A 26,938-nucleotide genomic window follows, 5' to 3' on the forward strand; every position below is an offset into this window, starting at 1 on the left:
AATTCCTTTTAAAATCATAAATACACTAAAACATATAAGATAATCAATCTGTTTATTTGCTTCCTTTACAATATGACTTATTAAGTATCAGTCTTTCTAAAAATCAGACAGGAGGTGATTCATGCATGTCAAAAACCTTCTTATTCAGAATAAGATACAGACCACATAACCAGTCTTGGGTATTAATTAGGATGGTGCACTTTTCAGATAAAATTTATATAGATTGGACATAAAATTGGCACTTCGCAAAAGTTATCGTTCTTGATTTGCTTTGATATATTTGCTTGGTTTTATTGGGGGATAAATTTATGATTTTCCTAAAAGTTCTGATATGAATACAAATAACTTATGTTCCTTAAAAATATAACATCAGAAGATAATAAAAAAGCACTGTTTGTTCCGTGGGTCTTCTACACCTTGAATCACCTTACCATAGAAGGTGTCTGAAATTTAGATTGACGGGTACTTAAGCAGAATAATCAAAAAAATTGTTTTCCGGGATATGATCCTGTGGATAACTCTGCCTATGAGTACGTCATTTTCCATTTACTGTAAAAAAAATAATAGTATGAGAATAATTATTCATTGTTTAAGAATAGAAAGATAGCAGTCCTAATAGTGAAGATTGACATCATTAAAAAATGCATGATGATTCTCCAGGGAAAATTGTTTATTTTTGTATTATATATTATAATAAAGTATAACAATAAGATATAGATGACAAAACGCATATTTAATTGTGAAAATTAATTTAATAAACAAATCCATACAATAAAATTGAAACGAGGAAACAATCCTCGTTGCTTTCATTGATGAATTAAAATTATTTTGCATAATAAAAAGGTAGAATAATAAAGCATATTGTGTTATAAAGAAGTATGGTGAGTACTTGGTGACCACAGATATGAAAATACATTTATAACTGAAAATATTTGTAGAATACGAGACTAAAAGAGGAAGATATAATATATAGTACAAATATATAAGATAAGTCATTTTATTCCACTTAATTTATGTTGTGACGATAGATATATTGAAGTGCTGAGGCAACAAGACTACGAAAATCCATAAAGTACAGAACGGTTTATTTTTTTAATTGCAAAATTAGCGATCATTAAGCGGTCGCAACAATAAGTTTGTTTTCAGTAAATCATTGTTTTACTTACAACTTCCGGTCTTAATGTTGTTGTTGTGGTTGTGGTGGTGGTGGTACTGGTACTGTTGGTTGTTGTTGTGTTATCGTTGTTGGTTGGGGGAGGGATAGTGATGATAGGAATGGTTGAAAGCAATAAAAGTGCTAGAACTAAAACGGAAATACGAAAAATGTACCAAGTTAGAACAGCTGTCTTTAGATGTTGCAAGAGTAATCAAGGAAACCAAGATTCTAGCGGTTTTGTTTGTTGGGGTTTAACGTCCGAGCAGCAATATTTCAGCTATATTCAGACAATGAACATGAAATGGATGATAAAATGAACATGAAATGAAGAAAGAAAAAAAAAAAAAAAAAAAAAGGATAATAGGGTCGACAAATTTTGATTGCCACTAGAACAAGGGGGATGGGTAAGGTAGGGCAATTTAGCCTCCTGTGGCGGAGCGCAAAGGTTCCTACTCCTATCGAATACCACAGCAGGGTTCTTTAACATGCGAGGAACGTGGCATCTTTCCCAACACGGTGCACCACTATGGTTTGTGGTCAGGTTTTCCGTATTATAGCCTGACAACCCCAGCATGTAACATGCCAGGGGTACCCCATTCCGCCACTTGGGGCACACATCCCAGTTGCTCTGTGGGCAGAGCGCCTAGCCCCCGGCTAGGTTTCTGAGCACTATTTAGTCGCCTTTTACGACAAGCTTAGCGCTGCTGCAGGCCTATTCTTTTAACACCCGGACTTAGATTCTAGCGGTAAACAAAAGGATGTAATCCAGGGACAAAGACCAGACATGGAAAACAGTCAAAACAACAAAGAACATAAAGTAACTAAAATAATACCTACAAGGTAACAAAAGTGAATGAGCAACTCGGGCTCCACTAAAAGCTGAGAGCATGGACCAGGTGCACCAGTAGGGTAAGCGTCCTCTGCTTTTCTAGAAACACCCACCGAGTTGTCCATAAAAAGTCTAGTCCGGGGTAGATGAAAGAGGAAAGAAAAAACTATGACAAATTGAATAAATCTCTTTTCATGGTGCAGATGGATACAACGCAACGAGCCACAAGTTCATGATGACGACCATAAAAGTTCTGTATTGATTGTCTGTTTGTTGGGGTTTAACGTCCGAGCAGCAATATTTCAGCTATATTCAGACGATGAACATGAAATTGATGATAAAATGAACATGAAATGATGATGAAATGAAAAAAGGATGGGACACAAGGACAAATGGGTCAACAAATTTTGATTGCCACTGGAAATAGGGAGAGGTGGGTAGGGTCGGGCAATTTAGCCTCCTGTGGCGGAACCCTATGGTTCCTACTTCGGGAGAATACCACAGCAGTGTTCTTTAACGTGCGAGGAACGTGGCATAAGGTTTGCGGTCAGGTTTTCCGTATTATAGCCTGGCAACCCAAGCATTTAACACGCCAGGGGTACACATCCCAGTTGCTCTGTGGGCAGAGCGCCCTAGCCCCCGGCTAAGGTTCTGAGCACTATTTAGTTGCCGTTTACGACAAGCTTAGCGCTGCTGCAGGCCTATTCTTTTGACACCCAGACCTGCACGTGTTGAATGAAGCGCGCTTTTGTTTTGAACTTATTTTAAGTGCACTACCACTGTGATGGGAAAGAAATACAATTTTTTGTCCCAAAATAAAGACGCATTGACTTTAAATTGCACTCTCTAATAAAAGGAAATAATTTCGGAATAACAGTATTATTACTATCTGCGAAGGACGAAAATATAATTAATATATCGCTATTCTAAAACAAGTGTTAAGATCACCTACGTAATGGAAAGAAAGGAAATGAATCTTCTGGTGGTACTATAACCAGCAGATTGTCTTGAACCGGAACGAAAAATGGAAATGGCTGTGGAAGTATCTGTGTTCTGACATCTTGTGGTGACACAGGACAGACCAAAACGGCAATAAGTAAGATGGCAAACACTCTCCTGTAATCCATCTATAATATACAATGAAAGTGATAAAAGCAATGCTGATATGTATTTCATAAGAATAAATAATATTTTTGATTGATCAATCACTTTTTTTTTAAATAATAGTTTTTTCAAGCTTTGCATAGTATAGTATTGTTATTTTGTTTGTTGGTTTTTTTCTCTCTGTTATTTAACTAGTGAACTATGTTTATGTTATTTAATCATGTAAATAAATGTCAATGTCAAGGTCATGAATCGGCATTGGTCAGGGAGTACAGTATGCCCGTTTTGTTTCTCACTTCCTTTTCCATATGAAAAAATGAAGAAAAGTAGGACGATCTTATAAAATTTCTGTCACATGATATAAAACCACCAATTCAATTTAGTCTCAATAGCAACACATTAGATTTTGTTAACATTTTATAATAGGTTTAGAGTGTCAAATCAAGAAGTTATTTTTACATACCAAGAATAGTACAAGCATCTTTTCTAGTGTCATATCTTTAACCACAATAAATGATAGTATAGCTCGCGTATTAAGTAGTAGTCTTAGTAATAATCATGCAAATCCTGTAATATGTGATACACACCCCAAAACGGCTACACATTTTTATTTCAGTTATTTAGTTGCTTTATAGGTCTATATGATGAAATGTATAATTATTCATTCCAGTCTGCCTGCTCTTTGGCGATAGTCGAAATTGAATTCAACAGGTTCTATAGTATTTTAGTGTCATTTACAGAGTTATCTTCCTTAAATTAGAATTTTACTGTACATTTTATGGAATGAATTTCTTCTCTCTTAAGGAGAAGGGTTATATGAAAAGCCACAATTTAATATTTTTGTTTATCATAACATTTTAAATAAATCATCAAAAATAAAAAGATGTAGGTTTTCCAACAATGAATCACATTTTGCACGATTTTTATCTTGAGTGCTACCTTAAGTTATCCCAAATAATGAAGAAAAATAAGACTTACCTGATTAAGCAAAAGGAATTATTTTAATAATATCAAAATATTAAACTTCTTCCTCTCACAGGTCACACCGCCTCATGTTAAATACCAATTACCAAAATTACATATATATTGCATGTTACAATGTAATTTACACCCGTGCAGGTCCGGGTGTCAAAACAATAGGCCTGCAGCAGCGCTAATCTTGTCGTAAACGGCGACTAAATAGTGCGTGCTCAGAACCCTAGCCGGGGGCGAGGGCGCTTTGCTCACAGAGCAACTGGGTTGTGTGCCCGAGGTGGTGGAATGGGGTACCCCTGGCGTATTACATGCTGGCATTGTCAGGCTATAATACGGAAAACCTGACCGCAAACCAAAGTGGTGCACCGTGTTGGGAAAGATGCCACGTTCCTCTTACGTAAAAGAATCCTACTGTGATATTTTCTGGGAATAGGAACCAAAGGGCCCTGCCACAGGAGGCTAAACTGCCCGACCTTACCCACCTCTCCTTATTTCCAGTGGCAATCAAAATTTGTCGACCCCATCATCCTTGTGTCCCATCCCTTTTTTCATCATTTCATGTTTCCCCGTGCAGGTCCGGGTGATAAAAGAATTGGCCTGCAGCAGCGCTAAGCTTGTAGGAAAAGGCGACTAAATAGTGCTCAGAACCCTAGCCGGGGGCTAGGGCGCTCTGCCCACAAAGCAACTGGGATGTGTGCCCCATGTGGTGGAATGGGGTACCCCTGGCGTGTTGCATGCTGGGGTTGTCAGGCTATAATACAGAAAACTTGACCGCAAACCATAGTGGTCCGCCGTATTGGGAAAGATGCCACGTTCCTCGCATGTTAAAAAACCCTACTGTGGTATTCTCCCGGAGTAGGAACCATAGGGCTCCGCCACAGAAGGCTAAATTGCCCGACCTCTCCCTATTTCCAGTGGCAATCAAATTTTTGTCGACCCCATTGTCCTTGTGTCCCATCCCTTTTTCATTTCATTATCATTTCATGTTCATTGTCTGAATATGGCTGAAATATTGCTGCTTGGACGTTAAACCCCAACATACAAAACAAAGAAACATTCCAACACGGTGCATCACTATGGTTTGCGGTCAGTTTTTTCCGTATTATAGCTTGACAACCCAAGCATGTAACATGCCAGGGGTACCCCATTCCACCACCTGGGGCACACATCCCAATTGCTCTGTAGGCAGAGCGCCTAGCCCCCGGCTAGGTTTCTGAGCACTATTTAGTCGCCTTATACGACAAGCTTAGCGCTGCTGCAGGCCTATTCTTTTAACACCCGGACCTGCATGGGGCTTGTTTGTTGGGGTTTAACGTCCGAGCAGCAATATTTACCGGTAAAAAATTAACCTTTGAAGCACTTACAGTATATAAGGAAATTAAAAGAATAAGTTTTAGTTTAGAGTTGAGCATTGTTCTCCTAGCAGCAGAAGTGTGTCATTTTGTCGATTTTAAAGGTTTTACTTATTAAACAATTTATAAAAAAAAGTCACAGGGAACTTCGATCAAAAAAAGAAGGAAACTCACCTTGCCTTGTCACCAGCTCAGGAACAGACGAAGATGTATGTCTTTTGATTTTATTTATATACTGGCGCTCGTAACAAATCCCGCTTCGACAGATTTTTTTGTTGGTTGATTTGAGGACAGTCATATATAAACTCATCATAGAACATTTAAATGAATCAAAAAGTCCAAGTAACAAACTTTAATACGAGATTTGTTTCTTTATATCTAAATATGATGCATTGCAAAAATAGTTTTGAAAAGAAGAAAAATTTTAGTAAAGTCAAATATCCCGAATTGACAGACACAAGTAGCCCCGTGCAGGTCCGGATGTTAAAAGAATAGGCCTGCAGAAGCGCTAAGCTTGTCGTATAAGGCGACTAAATAGTGCTCAGAAACCTAGCCGGGGGCTAGGCGCTCTGCCCACAGAGCAACTGGGATGTGTGCCCCAGGTGGTGGAATGGCGTGTTACATGCTGGGGTTGTCAGACTATAATACGGAAAACCTGACCGCAAACCAGTGGTGCACCGTGTTGGGAAAGATGCCACGTTCCTCGCACGTTAAAGAACCCTGCTGTGGTATTCGATAGGAGTAGGAACCTTTGCGCTCCGCCACAGGAGGCTAAATTGCCCGACCTTACCCATCCCCCCTTTTCCAGTGGCAATCAAAATTTGTCGACCCTATTGTCCTTGTGTCCCATCCTTTTTTTTTCATTTCATGTTCATTTTATCATCCATTTCATGTTCAATGTCTGAATATAGCTGAAATATTGCTGCTCGGACGTTAAACCCCAACAAACAAACAAACAGACACAAGTATAATACCTCTTAACAGATAAATATAAAGAAACAGAACAAATATAGGATTGGCCTAACCGATTTTTTATGTACTTCCATCATGTTTTCATGTTTATAAAAGGTCGCTCAATCGTATTGGTAGGGCTTTGCACAAAACTTCCATATAGACCTTTAAAACATGCATCTTCTATCAAATATGTCAAGAGTTTGTCAGGAGATATATCAGTATGGATTACATAAGACATTAGTCTAATGGTGAACATCTGTGAGTCTTTTTTTTCTGTGTAGTGTAGATCAATATTTTCTCTTTTTTTGAAAAGGTCTCTTGCCATATTCTTTTTCAGGTATCAGTCCTTTGTTGAAAAATACTAAGTTTCTTGTAAAAGAATGAATAATAATTGCTTTTTGTAAATTATTCTTTGTGATATGACTACTGACTTACCGATTATGAGACTATAGCATGCAAATGCAATATAATCACCACCGGTATATTCACGCCGTAATAGAAGAGGGTGGTTTGGCGCGCTATAAAACCTAGGTTTAACCCACCATTTTGTGTAAAATTCCTGTACCAAGTCAGGACCATTGCGGTATCAGCAACCATGGTATTGTATTATCTATTTATTGTCGATTTGACTTGATTATGGAACGGGTTAGTGTTCGGTTATTTTGTTACCCTTATTTCATATTTTCATTCACAACAGCACGAGCATGGGGATCATTTCTTTGAATAGGTGAATTGCCACCATTTTTAGTAATTTGTACATGCTGTAGTGTATTTAACTTTGATAGCTCATGGCAATATTCTATTATAATCTATATAGACTTGTAATATAGGCGTAAATATATAAAGACGTCAAAATAGTTTGTTTGTTGGGGTTTAACGTCCGAGCAGCAATATTTCAGCTATATTCAGACGATGAACATGAAATGGATGATAAAATGTACATGAAATGATGAAATGAAAAAAGGGATGGGACACAAGGAGAATGGGGTCAACAAATTTTGATTGCCACTGGAGATAGGGAGAGGTGGGTAGGGTCGGGCAATTTAGCCTCCTGTGGCGGAGCCCTATGGTTCCTACTCCGAGAGAATACCACAGTAGGGTTCTTTAACGTGCGAGGAACGTGGCGTCTTTCCCAACACGGTGCACCACTATGGTTTGCGGTCAGGTTTTCCGTATTATAGCCTGACAACTCCAGCATGTAACACACCAGGGGTACCCACTCCAGTTGCTTGTAGGCAGAGCGCCCTAGCCCCCACTTAGGGTTCTGAGCACTATTTAGTCGCCTTTTACGACAGGCTTAGCGCTGCTGCAGGCCTTTTCATTTGACACCCGGACCTGCACGGGCCACTCCTGATTGTAGGAGCTAGTTTCAAAGTCGGTCTATAGATTACAGGCACGATATTTCCAGATCAGCCGTGAAATGTATACTTCAAAGGCATGAAATCTTGGTATATTGCCACTAAGAAAGGTACCGTTTACAATTTGGAAGTTATTAGCGTCCCGTTTGTAATAAAATTCGATTTCAAAAGTATTGTATTTTCTATGTATAGGTTTATTGTATTTATCCAAAATATGAATGATTGTTTGTTTGTCTGTTGAGGTTTAACGTCCGAGCAGCAATATTTCAGCAATTGATAATAAAATGAAAATGAAATGAAAAAAGGGATGGGACACAAGGACAATGGGGTCGACAAATTTTGATTGCCACTGGAAATAGGGAGATTGTTTTGTTTATTGGGGTTTAACGTCCAAGCAGCAATATTTCAGCTATATTCAGACGATGAACATAAAATGAACATGAAATGAAAAAAGAGGATGGGACACAAGGACAATAGGGTCGACAAATTTTGATTGCCACTGGAAAAAGAGGGGATGGGTAAGGGGCAATTTAGCCTCCTGTGGCGGAGCCCTATGGTTCCTACTTCTATCGAATACCACAGCAGGGTTCTTTAACGTGCAAGGAACGTGGCATCTTTCCCAACACGGTATCCCACTATGGTTTGCGGTCAGGTTTTCTGTATTATAGCCTGACAACCCCAGCATGTAACACACCAGGGGTACCCCATTCAACCACCTGGGGCACACATCCCAGTTGCTCTGTGGGCAGAGCGCCTAGCCCCCGGCTAGGTTTCTGAGCACCATTTAGTCGCCTTATACGACAAGCTTAGCGCTGTTGCAGGCCTATTCTTTTAACACCCGGACCTGCACGGGGCAAAATATGAATGGAAAAACACACTACTAGAAACTGGGAACATGGAACAGGTGCACCTGTAAAGTAACTTCCTCTTAAAAATTTGGGAACGTCAACCAATAGCAGGTACAAAAAATGTACATCAAGTCATTACGCTTTAATTTCCTCAAGACCACAATTACGGCAAGAATCTGCTTTAAGACCCCAATGTTATGCAGGTTAACTTGTTAGAGATCTAATGGTTGTCGGCTAGGGTATTATCAAAACCATTTCGTCAAACGTAAACACTGTAACTGGTTTATTGATTAATGCTTTATTTGTTGGAATTAAATTGTTTGATTTTCTGGAAAAATATTCTCAGATTTATTACTGTGCAATCTTTGAATACTTATTTCAATGAGATCATTTGAAGACCCATTATTTCAAAACTTTAATCAATATGACTTTCCCGTAAATGGTTTTAATCAAATTGACGTATTGACGTCATCAACACAGTTTTAAATTCTAAATTATTGTTGAGAAAAAAAGCAATTTCATACAAATACATTCTAAATTGATTGGGCTTTTTCATAACTGGGACAAGCTTTGATTTATGCTGGTATAAAAACGATGAAGTTTAAAAAAAATACAATAAGAGCTCAGACAATATTGATGAAAAGAAAAAAAATAATGTGACGTTTGCAGGTGTGTTTTAAATTGTCGTTTTTATAATAGACAAAACTTAATTCTGATATTATTTTGTTTAATATATCGACAGAACTGATATACATTTTTGTATTTTTCATTTCAAGGGCCACACGTGCTTACACTACGGATATGAGAAGTCTCTCGTTGACTAAACGTCATTTTCTTCAAGGTTTGGTAGTATGGTTTTTGAACAATTGCGCTTATCTTGTTTTGATTTCTTTAATATACTTTAATTGAGTGTTGAATTTCTTATTAACAAGCACTTAGAACACATTGCATGCTGCGAAGTAATAAATAAGTCTACCGTTATTTCATGGCACTGATCGGATGAAAAACATTTACTTATCATTTTTCACAAATAAAACGCAAACTTTGGTAGCAGAATTCGTCCCTCATTTTCCACGTTCCAGTGTAGTAAATTCCGCAGTCAGCTTCTTCTCCATTGAAGTCATTGTCGCGGTTGTTCGGCTGAGTGCCTTGCCAAGAAAAATAGTTTTGAGAATTCAGTTTTGTCCATTCCCAGACACCTTCTTGATATATATCTGATGCGCCAACAAAATATTGCCTAATCTCGTGTGGATCTAAAGCATAAAAAACAGGTCGACGGTTTGTCAATATATTATTTAAGTACAATGTAATAATATTTGATAAATGAAAAATTAAAAATGAACAAAAAAAAAAAAAAAAAAAAAAAGCTGATAAACTCATACATGTATAAACTTTTTCGACTTTAAAAATGGTTCGATTTAGACAAATGTTCGGTTAAACAAGATTAAAAATGGTATAAAGGGACTTTCAAAAGTGTCTGGTTTAGATAGGTTTCCGGATTTGTCAGGATTTGGTTTCGTTAGTTTACATTGTATAAATAACATCAAGCTCCACACGGCGGCAGACGTTCGTATTTTTTCTTACTAACTCCTGCAGACAGGTCTTTCAAAATTCTCGGAAATTATTCAAATCAAACGTTGTTTGACGATCGGATAATGTAACGTAATTTTTTCACTTTTTTCCGATTTGCAAGATTGTTGCATTTTCTGGCAGAGCTGGATGCAGCGTTTAGAGTAAATATCAAACATCAGACGCTGTTCAAAACTTATAATTGCACAAATTTTGGACCATTTACCTAAAAGGAATCAACAGTTTTCTTTACATTCAATACTTACAATAAGTTTGTATGTAATGTGTGAACGTAGAAAATTTGACTTCAGTATCGAGGTATAACAAACTGCCGTTAAGGTTCTCACAGTAATTTCTAGCTTGGAACCAGTTTAATTTAAAAGCACTTGTAAACAAACAAAATCCCTCAATATGGACAAAAAAGGGGGAAGAGCAATCTACAAAAAAAAATGAATTTCAGTTTTCTTAAATTTTGGTTAATCCATATTTAAACAAATTCTTCAATGATGTACTATACCTAATTAAAAACAAAGTTCATTTTTTTGTTAATTTTGACAAATAAGGTAGATGCAAAGTATGCGTTCATGTCATATTTATATTGGAACTAAATGTGTACAATGTGTGTATCAATAATGTGCTGTGTAAAATTGACTCGTATACAAACATTATTCCAAAACTGAAAATAATGCATGAATTCACACTTGTCATTTTACACCGAATGACGCCAGATTGGTCTCCGAATAACTTTATGACGTAAATGAACCAAAATAATTTTAAATTGTGACGTCATTACGTTGAAGGAGAATAAAGTACGAGAACAACAGCAAAAATGTATTATTTTTGTCAATAGTTCCACTAGTGTAAATACGTCTATTATCTGCGAATATATTCAGTATACAAATTATGCAAAAAACAAATAGATGTAGAGTAGTTCGTAACGTATGTTTACCTTCACTTTGTTTAGCATACATTTGAACTGACTGATTCTGCGATGAAGCTGAAATAACTGCCGAAATCCCAAAGCAAATGTCTTGGTATATGGTAAAAAAGCGGCATGTTTCTATATAGCTACACTCGAACGCACATTTTGTAATGGAATTGTGTTCTGTTTGGAACACAATTTTTTCTGAGCGTGAAATGTTCCAACTGATGTAAGGTTGTAATGGTTTGTACTCCATCCCGATATCTTAAATGGAAAAATGTATAATTGGTCAGAAAATCTTGAGATGGTTTAAAGATATATCTAAAAATAGAAAATAAATTAAAAGCAAAAACAAAAAAGAAAAAAAAGTAAATGAACAAGATTCATTCTAAAATCCGATCTCTTACCACTCAGAAAAACAGATAAATTAGACCAGATTTTATAGCATTTATTCTCTCTCTTCCAGAACGGTTAAACTAACGACTCTTTGTTTGTTGGGGTTTAACGTCCGAGCAGCAATATTTCAGCTATATTGAGACGATGAACATGAAATTGACGATAAAATGAACATGAAATGATGATGAAATGAAAAAGGGATGGGACACAAGGACAATGGGGTCGACAAATTTTGATTGCCACTGGAAATAGGGAGAGGTGGGAAGGATCGGGCAATTTAGCCTCATGTGGCCGAGCCCTAAGGTTTCTACTCCGGAAGAATACCATAGTAGGGTTCTTTAACGTGCGAGGAACATGGCATCTTTCCCAACACGGTGCACCACTATGGTTTGCGGTCAGGTTTTCCGTATTATAGCCTGACAATCCCAGCATGTAACACGCCAGGGGTACCCCATTCCACCACCTGGGGCACACATCCCAGTTGCTCTGTGGGCAAAGCGCCTAAGCCCCCGGCTAGGGTTCTAAGCATTATTTAGTCGCCTCTTACGACAAGCTTAGCGCTGCTGCAGGCCTATTCTTTTAACACCCGGACCTGCATGGGGCTCAAAGAAATTAAATAAACAATTCGGACTCCACTATATACTATGGGCAATGAACCAGGTGCAACAGTAGGGTAAGCGTCCTTTCAGTGTTGTGCAAGTTTGATAAAAGTACTTATTAACTATAAATTTGCCTATTTGTTTTAGTTCTAATTTGTCGTGGAAATCAAAAGAATGCAATCCTGGGCAAGTGCTAAGCTTGTCATAAAAGGCGACTAAATAGTGCTCAGAACCCTAGCAGGGGGCTAGGGCGCTCTGCCCACAGAGCAACTGGAATTGGGTACTCCTGGTGTGTTACATGCTGGGGTTTTCAGGCTATAATACGAAAACCTGACCGCAAACCATAGTGGTGCACCGTGTTGGGAAAGATGCCACGTTATTCGCACGTTAAAGAACCCTACTGTGGTATTCTCTCGGAGAAGGAACCATAGGGCTCCGCCACAGGAGGCTAAATTGCTCGACTCTACCCACCTCTCCCAATTTCCAATGGCAATCAAAATTTGTCGACCCCATTGTCCTTGTGTCCCATCCCTTTTTCACTTCATCATTTTATGTTGCCCCGTGCAGGTCCGGGTGTTAAAAGAATAGGCCTGCAGCAGCGCTAAGCTTGTCGTATACGGCGACTAAATAGTGCTCAGAAACCTAGCCGGGGGCTAGGCGCTCTGCCCACAGAGCAACTGGGATGTGTACCCCTGGCGTGTTACATGCTGGGGTTTGTCTGCCTATAATACGGAAATCCTGACCGCAAACCATAGTGGTGCAGCGTGTTGGGAAAGATGCCACGTTCCTAGCACGTTGAAGAACCCTGCTGTGGTATTCGATAGGAGTAGGAACCTTTGCGCTCCGCCACAGGAGGCTAAATTGCCCGACCTTACCCATCCCCCCTTTTTCCAGTGGCAATTAAAATTTGTCGACCCTATTATCCTCGTGTCCCATTCTTTTTTTTTCCATTTCATGTTGATTTGATCATCGATTTCATGTTCGTCGTCTGAATATAGCTGAAGTATTGCTGCTCGGACGTTAAACCCCAACAAACAATCAATTTCATGTTCATTGTCTCAATATAGCTGAAATATTGCTGCTCGGACGTTAAACTCCAACAAACAAAAACAAACCAGACACATAAAATAAAGAACCTTAAAGAACGAAATAATACATACAAAGTAATAAAAGTATATGAGGAACTTAGACTCCACTAAAAACTGAGAGCATGGACCAGGTGCACCGGTAGGGTAAGCTTGAAGTTTTTATAAAAGCTAAATTTAATGTTTGTTTGTTGGGGTTTAACGTCCGAGCAGCAATATTTCAGCCATACTCAGACGATGAACATGAAATGATGAAATGAAAAAGGGGTGGGACACAAGGACAACGGGGTCGACAAATTTTGATTGCCACTGTAAATAGGGAGAGGTGGGTATGGTCGGGCAATTTAGCCTACTGTGGCGGAGCCCTATGGTTCCTACTCCGGGAGAATACCACATTAAGGTTCTTTAATGTGCGAGGAACGTGGCATGTTTCCCTACACGGTGCACCACTATGGTTTGCGGTCAGGTTTTCCGTATTATAGCCTGACAATCCCAGCATGTAACACGCCAGGGGTACCCCATTCCACCACTTGGGGCACACATCCCAGTTGCTCTGTGGGCAGAGCGTCCTAGCCCCCGGCTAGGTTTCTGAGCACTATTTAGTCGTCTTGTCGATTGGTTTGGTTGTTGGGGTTTAACGTCCGAGCAGCAATATTTCAGCTATATTCAGACAATGAACATGAAATGAAAAAAAGAAAGGATGGTTCACAAGGATAATAGGGTCGACAAATTTTGATTGCCACAAGAAAAAGGGAGGGATGGGTAGGGTCGGGGAATTTAGCTTCCTGTGGCGGAGCGCAAAGGTTCCTACTCCTATCGAATACCACAGCAGGGTTCTTTAACGTGCGAGGAACGTGGCATCTTTCCCAACACGGTGCACCACTATGGTTTGCGGTCAGGTTTTCCGTATTGTAGCCTGACAACCCCAGCATGTAACACGCCAGGGGTACCCCATTCCACCACCTGGGGCACACATCCCAGTTGCTCTGTGGGCAGAGCGCCTAGCCCTCGGCTAGGTTTCTGAGCACTATTTAGTCGCCTTATACGACAAGCTTAGCGCTTCTGCAGGCCTATTCTTTTAACACCCGGACCTGCACGGGGTACTAAATTTAATGTGTTGCTTACCAAATGCTGAACATATACACAACAGAAACAAGAACCATGCCAAAAGTGGTTTAATCCTGTTACTCCAGTGCATACTGATAACAAATTAAGACATTCAAGGTGGAAATTATTCAATATATCCTATTTTTGACAATCGATTTAACATTAAAACGAACATAAAGTAATAACTATGAAATTGTTATCGGAAATCTATCACTTTTACTAAGTTTGACATATTGTAAGCTTCATCCAATGCATAATTATTTTTTATATCAATGTAATAAAGTATTTGTTTTTTATCCTGCTAATGGATTTCTTACAAACAAAACAAAATAGACCATAGCAGTTTATATATATGTGGTAAATTCTAGAACTATCTTTTTTTTTTATTTTGAGCCACAATCATTTGTTTTTAAATCTGAATATAATAGTTTATGTTTATATAGTACATATATTGGCTCTTTTTAAAATGAAACAAATTGTTCATAACTGTTCTATGGGATACTATATGCTGTCTGTTTATATTGAAATATAATGTAATAGTGGCGGGAGGTTTAGTATGCTATTAATCTGGTAAAACTATTTCCATCAGAAATGCCAGTACAAAGTCAGGACCATTGTGGTCGTCTCCACTTGTCTGGCTTTTGTATTAATATTGCCATTTTTAAAAAAATTATTTCCTTTTTGATTTTCCTTTTAATTATTTATTTATTGTATCAGTTTAAAAAAATATAACGGTAAAAATTAATTACAGAATAACAATGCGGCCCCTGTGGTGATGTTTCAAGTAGTAGTCTTTATAAAAAGTCATTAAGGAGGTGACATGCATTTCAAAATATATACGTCATATATTTTCATATAGGCATGTAAGCTGCCTAATGCATAACCCTAAACATTCCGTTATTTTGAGGGTCATCAACAAATATACCTGATAATTAAGTCGCCAAGCACGAAGATGGTCGGAGAGTTATTGTTTTACTTCGTTTCTTCTAATTATTTTAATTTTCCTGTCATAAAAAGTTCTTAAAGTTGTATGTTTTCTTCAAAGTTGCTCATCTGATTGAATTGAAACTTAACATGAAGTTAGACTCATCCTTCGAATGTTGCAGAACTGTTTTTTTTTTTCAGGTTACCGTCATATGTTTAAAGTTCAAAATAGCCGCCAGACTGATGTTTGTTTGTTTGTTAGGGTTTAACGTCCGAGCAGCAATATTTCAGCCATATTGAGATGATAAACTGAACATGAAATGATGATGAAATGAAAAAGGGATGGGACACAAGGGCAATGGGGTCGACAAATTTTGATTGCCACTGGAAATAGGGAGAGGTGGGTAGGGTCGGGCAATTTAGCCTCCTGTGGCGGAGCCCTATTGTTCCTACTCCGAAAGAATACCACAGTAGGGTTCTTTAACGTACAAGGAACGTGGCATCTTTCCCAACAAACCCGTGCAGGTCCGGGTGTTAAAAGAATAGGCCTGCAGCAGCGCTAAGCTTGTCGTATAAGGCGACTAAATAGTGCTCAGAAACCTAGCCGGGGGCTAGGCGCTCTGCCCACAGAGCAACTGAGATGTGTGCCCCAGGTGGTGGAATGGGGTACCCCTGGCGTGTTACATGCTGGGGTTGTCAGGCTATAATACGGAAACCCTGACCGCAAACCATAGTGGTGCACCGTGTTGGGAAAGATGCCACGTTCCTCGCACGTTAAAGAACCCTGCTGTGGTATTCGATAGGAGTAGGAACCTTTGCGCTCCGCCACAGGAGGCTAAATTGCCCGACCTTACCCATCCCCCTTTTTCCAGTGGCAATCAAAATTTGTCGACCCTATTGTCCTTGTGACCCATCCTTTTTTTTTTTCATTTCATGTTCATTTTATCATCCATTTCATGTTCATTGTCTGAATATAGCTGAAATATTGCTGCTCGGACGTTAAACCCCAACAAACAACAAAAGAAAAACTAGCAAATAGTGCCTTGCACAACAGTTGTTAGTAAAGATGCAAAACATTTTTAGAGTTTAGCAAATGGATGCGATGGGTGAAGTATAGGAATATGAAATAATTGGTATGGATATGTCTTTGAAATATGGGGGAAATTTGTTGGCAACGTTTTTGTGATGGAGGATGTTAGCCAAATTAATTGCATCTATACCTTTGTTGACAAACGGTAGTGGAAGAAATGATCATTTTTCTTCATCTTGACTTTTCACACAAACTGGTGTAAAGAGTTTGTGGAAACCAATATCCAAAATGATGGCAACAAGTCTGTATAATGACGACGTGGGAGCAACGTATTGGCCGCTATTTTCAAAATGGCTGCCACCGGAATAAAAAGTCTAAGTTTTCATATTTGGAATAAAAATTAATTTTTGCAATTCAATTGACAATATGTATAACAAAACTAGATCCAGAAACCGTAGGCGACTTTTACACGAAACATCTCACCACCCATAACCATACAGACTTCTTGATGCTTGTTTGTTGGGGTTTAACATCCGAGCAACAATAATTCAGCTATATTTTGATGATAAAATGAACGGTTAAACTAACGACTCTTTGTTTGTTGGGGTTTAACGTCCGAGCAGCAATATTTCAGCTATATTGAGACGATGAACATGAAATTGACGATAAAATGAACATGAAATGATGATGAAATGAAAAAGGGATGGGACACAAAGTCAATGGGGTCGACAAATTTTGATTGCCACTGGAAATAGGGAGAAGTGGGTAGGGTCGGGCAATTTAGCCTCCTGTGGCGGAGCCGTATGGTTCTTACTCCGGGGCGCCTCGTGCAGGTCCGGGTGTCAAAAGAATAGGCCTGCAGCAGCGCTAAGCTTGTCGTATAAGGCGACTAAATAGTGCTCAGAAATCTAGCCGGGGGCTAGGCGCTCTGCCTACAGAGCAACTGGGATGTGTGCCCCGGGTGGTGGAATGGGGTATCCCTGGTGTGTCACATGCTGGGATTGTCAGGCTATAATACGGAAAACCTGACCGCAAACCATAGTGATGCACCGTGTTGGGAAAGATGCCACGTTCCTCGCACGTTAAAGAACCCTGCTGTGGTATTCGATAGGAGTAGGAACCTTTGCGCTCCGCCACAGGAGACTAAATTGCCCTACCTTACCCATACTCCCTTTTTCCAGTGGCAGTCAAGATTTGTCGACCCTATTGTCCTTGTGACCCATCCTTTTTTTTTCATTTCATGTTCATTTTATCATCCATTTCATGTTCATTGTCTGAATATAGCTGAAATATTGCTGCTCGGACGTTAAACCCCAACAAAGAAACAAACATCCTATTCCGGGGGCTAGGCGCTCTGCCCACAGAGCAACTGGGATGTGTGCCACAGGTGGTGGAATGGGGTACCCCTGGCGTGTTACATGCTGGGGTTGTCAGGCTATAATACGGAAAATCTGACCGCAAACCATAGTGGTGCACCGTGTTGGGGAACTTTACACGGTGGGTTTAACGCCCAAGCAGCAATATTTCAGCAATATTCAGGCGATGAACATGAAGTGGACGATCAAATGAACATGAAATGATGATGGGATGGGACACAAGGAAAATGGGGTCGAGAAATTTTTGATTGCCACTGGAAATAGGGAGGGATGGGTAGGGCAATTTAGCCTCCGGTGGCGGAGCGCAAGGCTTGCTACTCTGGGAGAATACCACAGTAGGGGTTTTTAGCGAGCTAGGAACGTGGCATCTTTCTTAACACGGTGCACCACTATGGTTTGCAGTCAGGTTTTCCGTATTATAGCCTGACAACCCCAGCATGCAACACGCCAGGGGTACCCCATTCCACTACCTGGGGCACACAACCCAGTTGCTCTGTGGGCAGAGCGCCCTAGCCCCTGGCTAGGATTCTGAGCATTAGTTAGTTGCCTTTTACAAACTTACTGCTGCTGTAGGCCTATTGTTTTGACACCCGGACCTGTACGGGTCATATACATAGAGAGAATAACTATTTATCGACGTAATCAACTTATCTAAAACTATGCGCATAACCATATATTAATAAACCAAGGTTGTCTCTCTTTTACCACAAAAATGACGCATTGGTTTTGCTTTTAGGTTAGATCGATAAACGGCAATTATTTTTTTTATACATATATATACCCCCCCCCCCAAAAAAAAAAACAAAAAAACCTGGTTTGTTTGATTTTTTTTTCCTGCATTTTGAATCCCCTCTTTCATAGGCAGTGTCTAAATTTTACACTTGGTTCTAATTAATTAAATGCTGTTGTTATTATTAGCAAAAGTAGTTTGTATTTGTTGTTTAGCAATCATGCATATAGACGCATTCATGGAAAACGCATATTATGAATCCTATTTTTAATATACATTTGCCAATGTTACTTGACAACTAATTTGTTTACATTCTATCGGATGAAATACAAAAGAACGTATACGTTCTTCAGGTATATCATAGATGTACCTACATCAAGACGTATTTGAATATCGAAAGGGTGGGTGCCCCGTGCAGGTCCGGGTGTTAACAGAATAGGCCTGCAGCAGCGCTAAGCTTGTCGTAAATGGCGACTAAATTGTGCTCAGAACCCTAGCCGGGGCTAGGGCGCTCTGCCCACAGAGCAACTGGGATGGGTACCCCTGGCGTGTTACATGCTGGGGTTGTCAGGCTATAATACGGAAAACCTGACCACAAACCATAGTGGTGCACCGTGTTGGGAAAGATGCCACGTTCCTCGCACGTTAAAGAACCCTACTGTGGTAATTTCCCGGAGTAGGAACCATAGGACCCCGCCACAGGAGGCTAAATTGCCCGACCCTACCCACCTCTCCCTATTTCCAGTGGCAATAAAAATTTGTCGACTCCATTGTCCTTGTGTATCATCCCTTTTTCATTTCATCATCATTTCATGTTAATTTTATCATCAATTTCATGTTCACCGTCTGAATAAAGCTGAAATATTGCTGCTCGGACGTTAAACTCCAACAAACAAGACAACTGTAAGAATATTTCACGTACGGTGACATTCTTGTCATAACAATTCTTTAAGACAATACCTTTAAGCTCTGTTCAATTGTGTAGGGCTATTTTTTGGAATCAAGTATAGGCAATGACATTGAAAGCAGAGCATAGTTTAGTGGGTAAAGTAGTATTAGGATATATATAATTTTTCACTGAATTTAATATATTCCTATTAGTAAAGGCCATAATTAATTACCCATTGAAATATTTAAAAATATAGCAGGGAGTGATTTAAGCATGCCAGAAAAACTACCGAATTTCTTATTCAGAAATCACAGATGGTGTATGAAATTGCCACTACAAGAAAAATATTAAATATTTTTGACTCGGTTGGTTTAGTGGAAAATGAATGTACGTTGCTTTTTCTTCTTCAAAATACAGATCTGTATACAGAAAGGTTTATAGGTACATGAAAGTATGGCGTTTGTTCAAGAAAACATTGTCCGGTGGATTATCATTTCTTATATTGGCAGTGGTGTCTGAATTTTGTATGAACTGGTACATCATACTTAAATCTCAATCGATATGTAATAAATTAATAGATGTAGTCATTTACTAATATTAACTTCAGCAAAAAAAGTCTAAAAGTTTAAACAAACACCGAAACCATGTTTTAATATTCATATTGATTAAACAATCATAATGTAAAAATGTTAGTGATATAAATGTTCAGTTACTCTGATTTTGTTTCAATAGTATTGCTTTACAAATAATGAACACATTAAAATCATCAATCTTGGGCAAGTGGCTTGACAATTAATCGAAATAATTTAATTTTTCACTTCTAATCAGGTATTTTGCTGATATGGCTCTCATGATTTTCAAATAGATACTGGGAGTCTAATTAATCATGCCCCGTGCAGGTCCGGGTGTCAAAAGAAAAGGCCTACAGCAGCGCTAAGCTTGTCGTATAAGGCGACTAAATAGTGCTCAGAAACCTAGCCGGTGGCTAGTCGCTCTGCCCACAGAGCAACTGGGATGTGTGCCCCAGGTGGTGGAATGGGGTACCCCTGGCGTGTTACATGCTGGGGTTGTCAGGCTATAATACGGAAAACCTGACCGCAAACCATAGTGGTGCACCGTGTTGGGAAAGATGCCACGTTCCTCGCACGTTAAAGAACCCTGCTGTGGTATTCGATAGGAGTAGGAAACTTTGCGCTCCGCCACAGGAGGCTAAATTGCCCGACCTTACCCATCCCTCCCTTTTGCTAGTGGCAATCAAAATTTGTCGACCCTACTGTCCTTGTCTGCCATCCCGTTTTTCATTTCATCATCATTTCATGTTCATTTTATCATCCGTTTCATCGTCTGAATATAGCTCTGAATATAGCTGAAATATTGCTGCTCGGACGTTAAACCCCAACAATCAATCAATCAATCAATCAATCAGCTATATTCAGGCGATGAACATGAAAGGGATGACAAAAATGAATATGAAATAATGATGATGAAAGAAGAAAGGGATGGGACACAAGGATAATGGGGTCGATAAATTTTGATTGGCACAAGATAGAAGGAAGGAATGCGTAGGGTTGGACAATTTACCCTCCTGTGTCGGAGCAGTTTCCTACTCCTACCGAATACCACAGCAGGGTTCTTTAACGTGCGAGGAACGTGGCATCTTTCCCAACACGGTGCACCAGTATGGTTTGCGGTCAGGTTTTCCGTATTATAGCGTGACAAGCAAATTCCACCACCTAGGGCACACATCCCAGTTGCGCTGTGGGCAGAGCGCCTAGCCCTGGCTAGATTTCTGAGCACTATTTAGTCGCCTTTTTCGACAAGCTTAGCGCTGCTGCAGGTCTATTCTTTTAACACCCGGCCCTGCACGGAGCTACTTCATTTCATGTCTGCAGTGGAAATATCTGGATTAGCAGAGGGCATTAACATCAGCTTAGGGAGTCAAAGTTCTGGTAAAGTTTAAAATGAATATGGTAAGATATTGATGGTTTATTAATATTTCAATTTTAACACCATACCTATTATCAGATCGAGAGTTGTAGGTCTAAGACAAATGAATGTTTACTTTTGACCATGGGCTACCCGTCATACTTAAATTGTGCACGCAACTCTTCAGAGAACGCTAGAGGGAGTTCATTCAAATTTTGCAGTATTGTTAGACATGGCATGATCCCGCCAGAATTATTATGTTGTTTTCAAATTTTTGTAGGATTTATTGGACTTTTTATCCCACAGGGGATAGAAGCATTTTCAGTACGTTTAGCGATCTTGTTTTCATATACTGAAAGCAGAGGACAGTTACCCTACCGGTGGACCTGGTCCATGCTTCTAGTTTTTAGTGGAGTCCGAGTTGATCATTTGCTTTTGTTACTTTATGTCCTTTGTTGTGTATGTCTGTTTTCAATGTCTGGTCTTTGTCCTTGGATTATATTCTTTTGATTACAGCTATAACTTTGGTTCCCTTGATTACTATTAAATATCAGTGTTTCATTTCATCAAGTAATTACGTGGTGTGATGTTAAATGAAGCGGATCGTATTGACTTATGATTCTGGTTGGTTGGTTGGTTGTTGGGGTTTAACGTCCGAGCAGCAATATTTCAGCTATATTCAGACAATGAACATGAAATGGATGATAAAATGAACATGAAATGAAAAAAAGAAAGGATGGGTCACAAGGATAATAAGGTCGACAAATTTTGATTGCCACTGGAAAAAGTGGGGATGGGTAAGGTCGGGCAATTTAACCTCCTGTGGCGGAGCGCAAAGGTTCCTACTCCTATCGAATACCACAGCAGGGTTCTTTAACGTGCGAGGAACGTGGCATCTTTCCCAACACGGCGCACCACTATGGTTTGCGGTCAGGTTTTCCGTATTATAGCCTGACAACCCCAGCATGTAACACGCCAGGGGTACCCCATTCCACCACCTGGGGCACACATCCCAGTTGCTCTGTGGGCAGAGCGCCTAGCCCCCGGCTAGGTTTCTGAGCACTATTTAGTCGCCTTTTACGACAAGCTTAGCGCTGCTGCAGGCCTATTCTTTTGACACCCGGACCTGCACGGGGCTCGTGTGATCAGTATCATGTTAGTAAATTCGTCTTTATGGTGTTTTATCTATTTGCTTTGGCTAGTCTTTGTCATTAGATTTCATCCATTCATGTTTTTCTTGCTTAAAGAAAGAGTAATCAAGGCAACCAAGTTTCCAGCAGTAATCAAAAGAAAGTAATCCAGATATGGAAAACAGACATACAATACAAAAAACATTAAGTAACTAAAATAAGACATATAAAGTAACAAAAGCAAATGAACAAATCGGACTCCACTAAAAACTGGGAGCATGGACCAGGTGCACCGGTAGGGTAAGCGTCCTTTGCTTTTCTAGAAACACCCACCGAGTTGCTTTTAAAATAACGCATATGTTGCATGACACCAAAGAGGATGAAAACAACTTTAACCATCGTAAACCAAACATATAATCATTTGTCATCAGTATTCAAAAGCTGTCTCGTTTTCGTCATGTCGCGAATGTTCATTACGCCTCACATATGAAATGCTTCGGTTGGTCACAATATTCGTCTTTCAGTTCCATTTTGTTTGCGTTAAAAATACAGCAGTCTGCTTCATTATGCCGTGTGTCGATGTTGTTTGGTTGATTTGGTTGCCACCGAAAATATCCGTTCGAGTTTTTGGCAATCCATGTCCAGTTTCCCTCTTGTTCTATGTCGGACGCCCCAATGAAATAATGTCCAATGTAGTATGGATCTAAATTGTAAAAATTACACAAATTCTGCAATGATAAGTTATTCTTATAAATACAATGAAATTTGTCTAAACTTTATCTTTACATCCTTATAGCTTGATTTTTAATTTTTACATTCGTTATGTTTAGACAAGGTATCAAATAATTGAGGGTTTGTTTAGACCTTGGACATTATCCTCACTGTAAAATGAATTGAGCATATGTAAATTTTCAAAAACTAATATGCCATCGCATTTTCATGTCGAGTTCTGTAAACTTTGCAGAAAAAGTGGGGAAAATAATCTTTTCTTTTCATTAATGATTCTTTGTTTCGTTAGTTTGAATAAGTTTAATCGTTCAGTTGCCGTGGATTTTATTTCCTGTGTTGTCCAGGCCCTTCAGAGCTTATATGAGGGTGTTTACATTTGTTGAAGACCTTTCTTGTGATCTCTGGTAGTATTGTGTATCAAGGTTATACTCTGATGCATATGTTGCGTTTGATCATATCTGTTCCCTACTGTTGTGACCGATTTGTCATTTTAATACGTGAATTAACAAGTATTTTTGACGTAGTTTTTCAGTATACTTATACTCCCTTAATTGAGAAATATAAGTATTTCAAGAACTTTAAACATGATTCAGACTATACTTATGAGGAATTGAGGGTTGTCAAACCAAGGGAATTCATCAAATTGTCAAAACAAAAACATCCGCTCTGTGCCTTCATTAAAAGTTCAAACAATAAATTCCACACGCCATTTTCCATAGGACATGTTTACCCAATCATGATTCTGATCAGCTGACGCTATGTCCTCCATTATTAATTTTTATTTACAGACTTACAATATGTTTCTATAGTCTTAACAAGTTGGTCGTGCTTGCTTGTGGTGTCAAGAGATATCAGTTGGGCATTTTGTCGTTCACAGTATCTCTTTGCATCGAACCAGTTCAATTTGTTCTTGCTGATAAGAATGCATACTCCATTCAGATGAACAAAACCGTCACCTAAACACCCTAGAAAGTAATTGTATGAGCAGCTTTTGTCAGTTTGTGATATTCAATCATGCGTTATAAATGTGCATTTAAATACTTGTATAAACTTTCTATAAAATTGCAAGTGTAATATTTTATTTCCGCGTTTCCATTTGCTACTGAACCATTTAAAAAAAAATGATAGAGGTGTTTTAAACATAAACATGTTAACACGAATTAAGCTTAGAGATTTCACTAGGTAAATAAGTTTAATGCATTTTTATGTCGTTTGCATCGTTTTCTATATAATTGCTGACGTACATGTACATTTGAAGTCTGGATTATCATCCGTTAATCGAGAAATTTGTGCGCTTTTTAGCGGGTTTCCTGTCAATTACATTTTACACATTTATGAATTTGCGATCACACTGCATGATGTATTATACGACACATTGTCCCGTCAAAGGCGTTATTGAGATATAAAATGTGCCGCTAAAATTTCTTGTTGTATATACATTTCATTATACATGTATATCCAAGAAAGAAGTCTGAAATCAAATTATGACAGATTAACGTAAAGGACATGCAAACCCTAGATTTTGAAATACATGTATATATTTTAATGAGTAAAAACAAAATGTACATAAACCATACCATGTCCTTGAATTTTGGCAAACATCTTTACATACGAATTCAAGGAACTGTTCTGTTGAACATCTGACAATCCGTAGCATTGTTTTTTATATATCACTAGGAAATGACAAGAAGTGTATTTGCTGCAAGTCATTGAGCAGTGGGATTCCTGATTTTGATTTGTCACGAAGACAATGTTGTCAGTTATAGTATGGTCCCAGCTTATTAGCTCAGGAAACGCCTGATACACTTTCCAAATTTCTGTAAATATACAATGACACTTTAACAAAAAATACTACAGTAACTTTTATTCATAAACAAATGTAAAATGAAAATAAAAGAATTGATAGAAAATGGGTTTCTTGTACGTAAAAATACAAACTGAATAGTTAAAAAGAAATTACCGTACACTTTAATTTGAAAGAATTCAATGAGCATATGAAACAATTTTACTGGTTATGTTGAAACTACATCCTACGCTTTAAAGGGTTTTTGATGAAAGAAAAAGATATGTACTATATATATATTACCAAACTGGAGTTAACTTTTAAAATGTAATCATATGTCGATGGTATGTAAGCCCAATACCTTCAAGGTTTTGTTTTCACACTTTTTTTTAATTTAAAAATAGTTTATTTTGTATTCACTTGTTATTAACCATTTCCTTATTTCGCCCAAGTGAACATTTATAAGGGTCCCTGTTTACAATTAAAACCTTTCTTTCCAGGGATGAAGAAAGAGGGAATGAAAAAGATATCCATTCATAGTTACATAGTAATTCTTTATTTTGGATTATTATAGTGTCATTTTGCTTTATAAACATCTATCACAAATTACTATATTTATCCCTGATTTTTTGGTTCATTACATTAGTTATTATATCATTATCAGTAAATTTGAGTTTGATTATTATCTTGATAAATGCAAACTTTCGTAGAATATAACGACTTTCTTTTTGTTTTGTTTGTTTAGACCCCGTGCAGGTCCGGGTGTTAAAAGAATAGGCCTGCAGCAGCGCTAAGCTTGTCGTAAAAGGCGACTGAATAGTGCTCAGAACCTTAGCAGGGGGCTAGGGCGCTCTGCCCAGAGAGCAAGTGGGTTGTGTGCCCTAGGTGGTGGAATAGGGAGGGTACCCCTGGCGCGTTACATGCTGGGGTTGTCAGGCTATAATACGGAAAACCTGACCGCAAACCATAGTGGTGCACCGTGTTAGGAAAGATGCCACGTTCCTCGCACGTTAAAGAACCCTACTGTGGTATTCTCCCGGAGTAGGAACCATAGGCCTCCGCCACAGGAGACTAAATTGCCCGACCCTACCCACATCTCCGTTTTTCCAGTGGCAATCAAAATTTGTCGACCCCATTGTCCTTGTGTCCCATCCCGTTTTCATTTCATCATCATTTATGTTCATTCTATCATCAATTTCATGTTCATCGTCTGAATATAGCTGCTTGGACGTTAAACCCCAACAAACAAACAAACAATTGTTTGTTTGGATTACAATTCAAACACTAGTTCCCTTGAATTTCCCTTTCATGTAACTTTTTCAAACAGATTTCAGAAGATCAGACCATAAATAACGATGGTGATTGGAGATAACGATACAATGAGGACTTGTTAATTGAAGATTCAAACATAATTATTTGAAATGATGAGTAACAAAATTACGAGAGCCTTTCAAGAAGATGGGCCCAGTTTCATAAAAAAAAATCTCAATTTCAGATTTGGCTTAAATCTTTGGGTTCAAAACTTCAATTTCAAGTGGTCTGATTGGTTGAAATTTGAGTTGAGGAAGGATTTGAGGAAAATTTCAATTTGAGAGTTTTATGAAACGGTCCAAGAATAAAACGAAAGTTGGTGAAAGTCTTTATCAAAAAACTTACCCGTAGATACTGTAACCTCTAAACAAATTAAGCACACATTTATGATGTTAATGAACATGTTCATAACTCTACCTTACGATGAATACGGGACGCAAGAGTAAAGCAACTAGGACTGTTAAAATCAGTACTTTTCCTAATATTGATTGCTTTTCAAAGGTACTCAAAGCTAGACAAAAAATAAACCTAGTTATTGAATCGTGTTCTTGAACGTCGCATTCAATCATTTCAATCGTGGCATATCATTCATTTTAACATTAAAGAGATTTTGATATTTCAGTGGAGCATTATGCAATTAGTTCATCATTTTAATGGTCTTTTTTCCATTTAATATCTAATATTGATAGCTCTGTATTAAACAAATCAGAATTAATATGAATTCTGCAATGCATTCAAAGTCTGAAGTTGATGTATTGTATCATATGCATACATAGTGCCAAGCTATATGTTTATTCTATTCCGTTGTAATTAACGTGTGTTTATATGATAGTAAGTGCAATACGTTCAATATTCT

The 26,938-nt window shown here is 38.5% G+C and overlaps 4 protein-coding genes across 5 annotated transcripts in view; all 4 read right to left on the reverse strand.

Annotated features, from left to right (window-relative positions):
- Positions 1–14,419, reverse strand: part of LOC148601547 (asialoglycoprotein receptor 2-like) — a 38,166-nt gene extending 23,747 nt beyond the window's left edge. Inside the window, exon 1 of the mRNA XM_088556415.1 lies at positions 14,273–14,419. Within this exon, the coding sequence (XP_088412541.1) occupies positions 14,273–14,345 (73 nt within the window). The 5' untranslated portion in view covers positions 14,346–14,419. The remainder of the gene's footprint in view (positions 1–14,272) is intronic.
- On the reverse strand, positions 48–4,155 carry LOC148601549 (uncharacterized). Its single transcript, XM_088555547.1, has 4 exons — positions 4,068–4,155; positions 2,938–3,112; positions 1,167–1,303; positions 48–549 (listed from the first exon to the last, which is right to left on the reverse strand). Exons 2-4 carry the CDS (start codon positions 3,110–3,112, stop codon positions 547–549), a joined length of 315 nt encoding a protein of 104 aa, XP_088411673.1. The 5' UTR covers positions 4,068–4,155; the 3' UTR covers positions 48–546.
- Positions 8,676–11,530, reverse strand: LOC148601550 (C-type lectin mosGCTL-1-like). Its single transcript, XM_088555542.1, has 3 exons — positions 11,095–11,530; positions 10,412–10,582; positions 8,676–9,829 (listed from the first exon to the last, which is right to left on the reverse strand). Exons 1-3 carry the CDS (start codon positions 11,321–11,323, stop codon positions 9,594–9,596), a joined length of 636 nt encoding a protein of 211 aa, XP_088411668.1. The 5' UTR covers positions 11,324–11,530; the 3' UTR covers positions 8,676–9,593.
- Positions 14,420–21,171: 6,752 nt separating the features above from the next.
- On the reverse strand, positions 21,172–26,516 carry LOC148601551 (C-type lectin-like). 2 transcript variants are annotated; one of them, XM_088555540.1, is made up of 4 exons: positions 26,428–26,516; positions 24,566–24,805; positions 23,783–23,944; positions 21,172–22,962 (listed from the first exon to the last, which is right to left on the reverse strand). In XM_088555540.1, the coding sequence occupies exons 1-4, from the start codon at positions 26,489–26,491 to the stop codon at positions 22,733–22,735; spliced, it is 696 nt and encodes a 231-aa protein (XP_088411666.1). In that variant the 5' UTR covers positions 26,492–26,516; the 3' UTR covers positions 21,172–22,732. The 2 variants fall into 2 exon arrangements, with proteins under 2 accessions (XP_088411666.1, XP_088411665.1); XM_088555539.1 differs by having other exon boundaries at positions 23,783–23,953.
- Positions 26,517–26,938: the final 422 nt, after the last annotated feature.

This window comes from Perna viridis, chromosome 12 (genome assembly GCF_037379345.1).
Source record: "Perna viridis isolate PV_CMFRI_1.1 ecotype Kerala chromosome 12, ASM3737934v1, whole genome shotgun sequence".
NCBI classification, from domain to species: Eukaryota; Metazoa; Mollusca; class Bivalvia; order Mytilida; family Mytilidae; genus Perna; species Perna viridis.

Excerpts from the sequence above, each read along its gene's own strand:
- LOC148601549 (XM_088555547.1), bottom strand. The coding sequence starts at position 3,112 with ATGGATTACAGGAGAGTGTTTGCCATCTTACTTATTGCCGTTTTGGTC. Across the intron at positions 1,304-2,937 it reads ATTTCCTTTCTTTCCATTAC|TTCTAGCACTTTTATTGCTT; the intron begins GTAGGTGATCTT and ends TTTCCGTTTTAG.
- LOC148601550 (XM_088555542.1), bottom strand. The coding sequence starts at position 11,323 with ATGGAGTACAAACCATTACAACCTTACATCAGTTGGAACATTTCACGC. Across the intron at positions 10,583-11,094 it reads GTATGCTAAACAAAGTGAAG|ATTGCTCTTCCCCCTTTTTT; the intron begins GTAAACATACGT and ends TTTTTTTTGTAG. Across the intron at positions 9,830-10,411 it reads ACATTACATACAAACTTATT|ATCCACACGAGATTAGGCAA; the intron begins GTAAGTATTGAA and ends TTTATGCTTTAG.
- LOC148601551 (XM_088555539.1), bottom strand. The coding sequence starts at position 26,491 with ATGAACATGTTCATTAACATCATAAATGTGTGCTTAATTTGTTTAGAG. Across the intron at positions 23,954-24,565 it reads TGCCAAAATTCAAGGACATG|GGTGTTTAGGTGACGGTTTT; the intron begins GTATGGTTTATG and ends ATTACTTTCTAG. Across the intron at positions 22,963-23,782 it reads TAAGACTATAGAAACATATT|ATCCATACTACATTGGACAT; the intron begins GTAAGTCTGTAA and ends TTTACAATTTAG.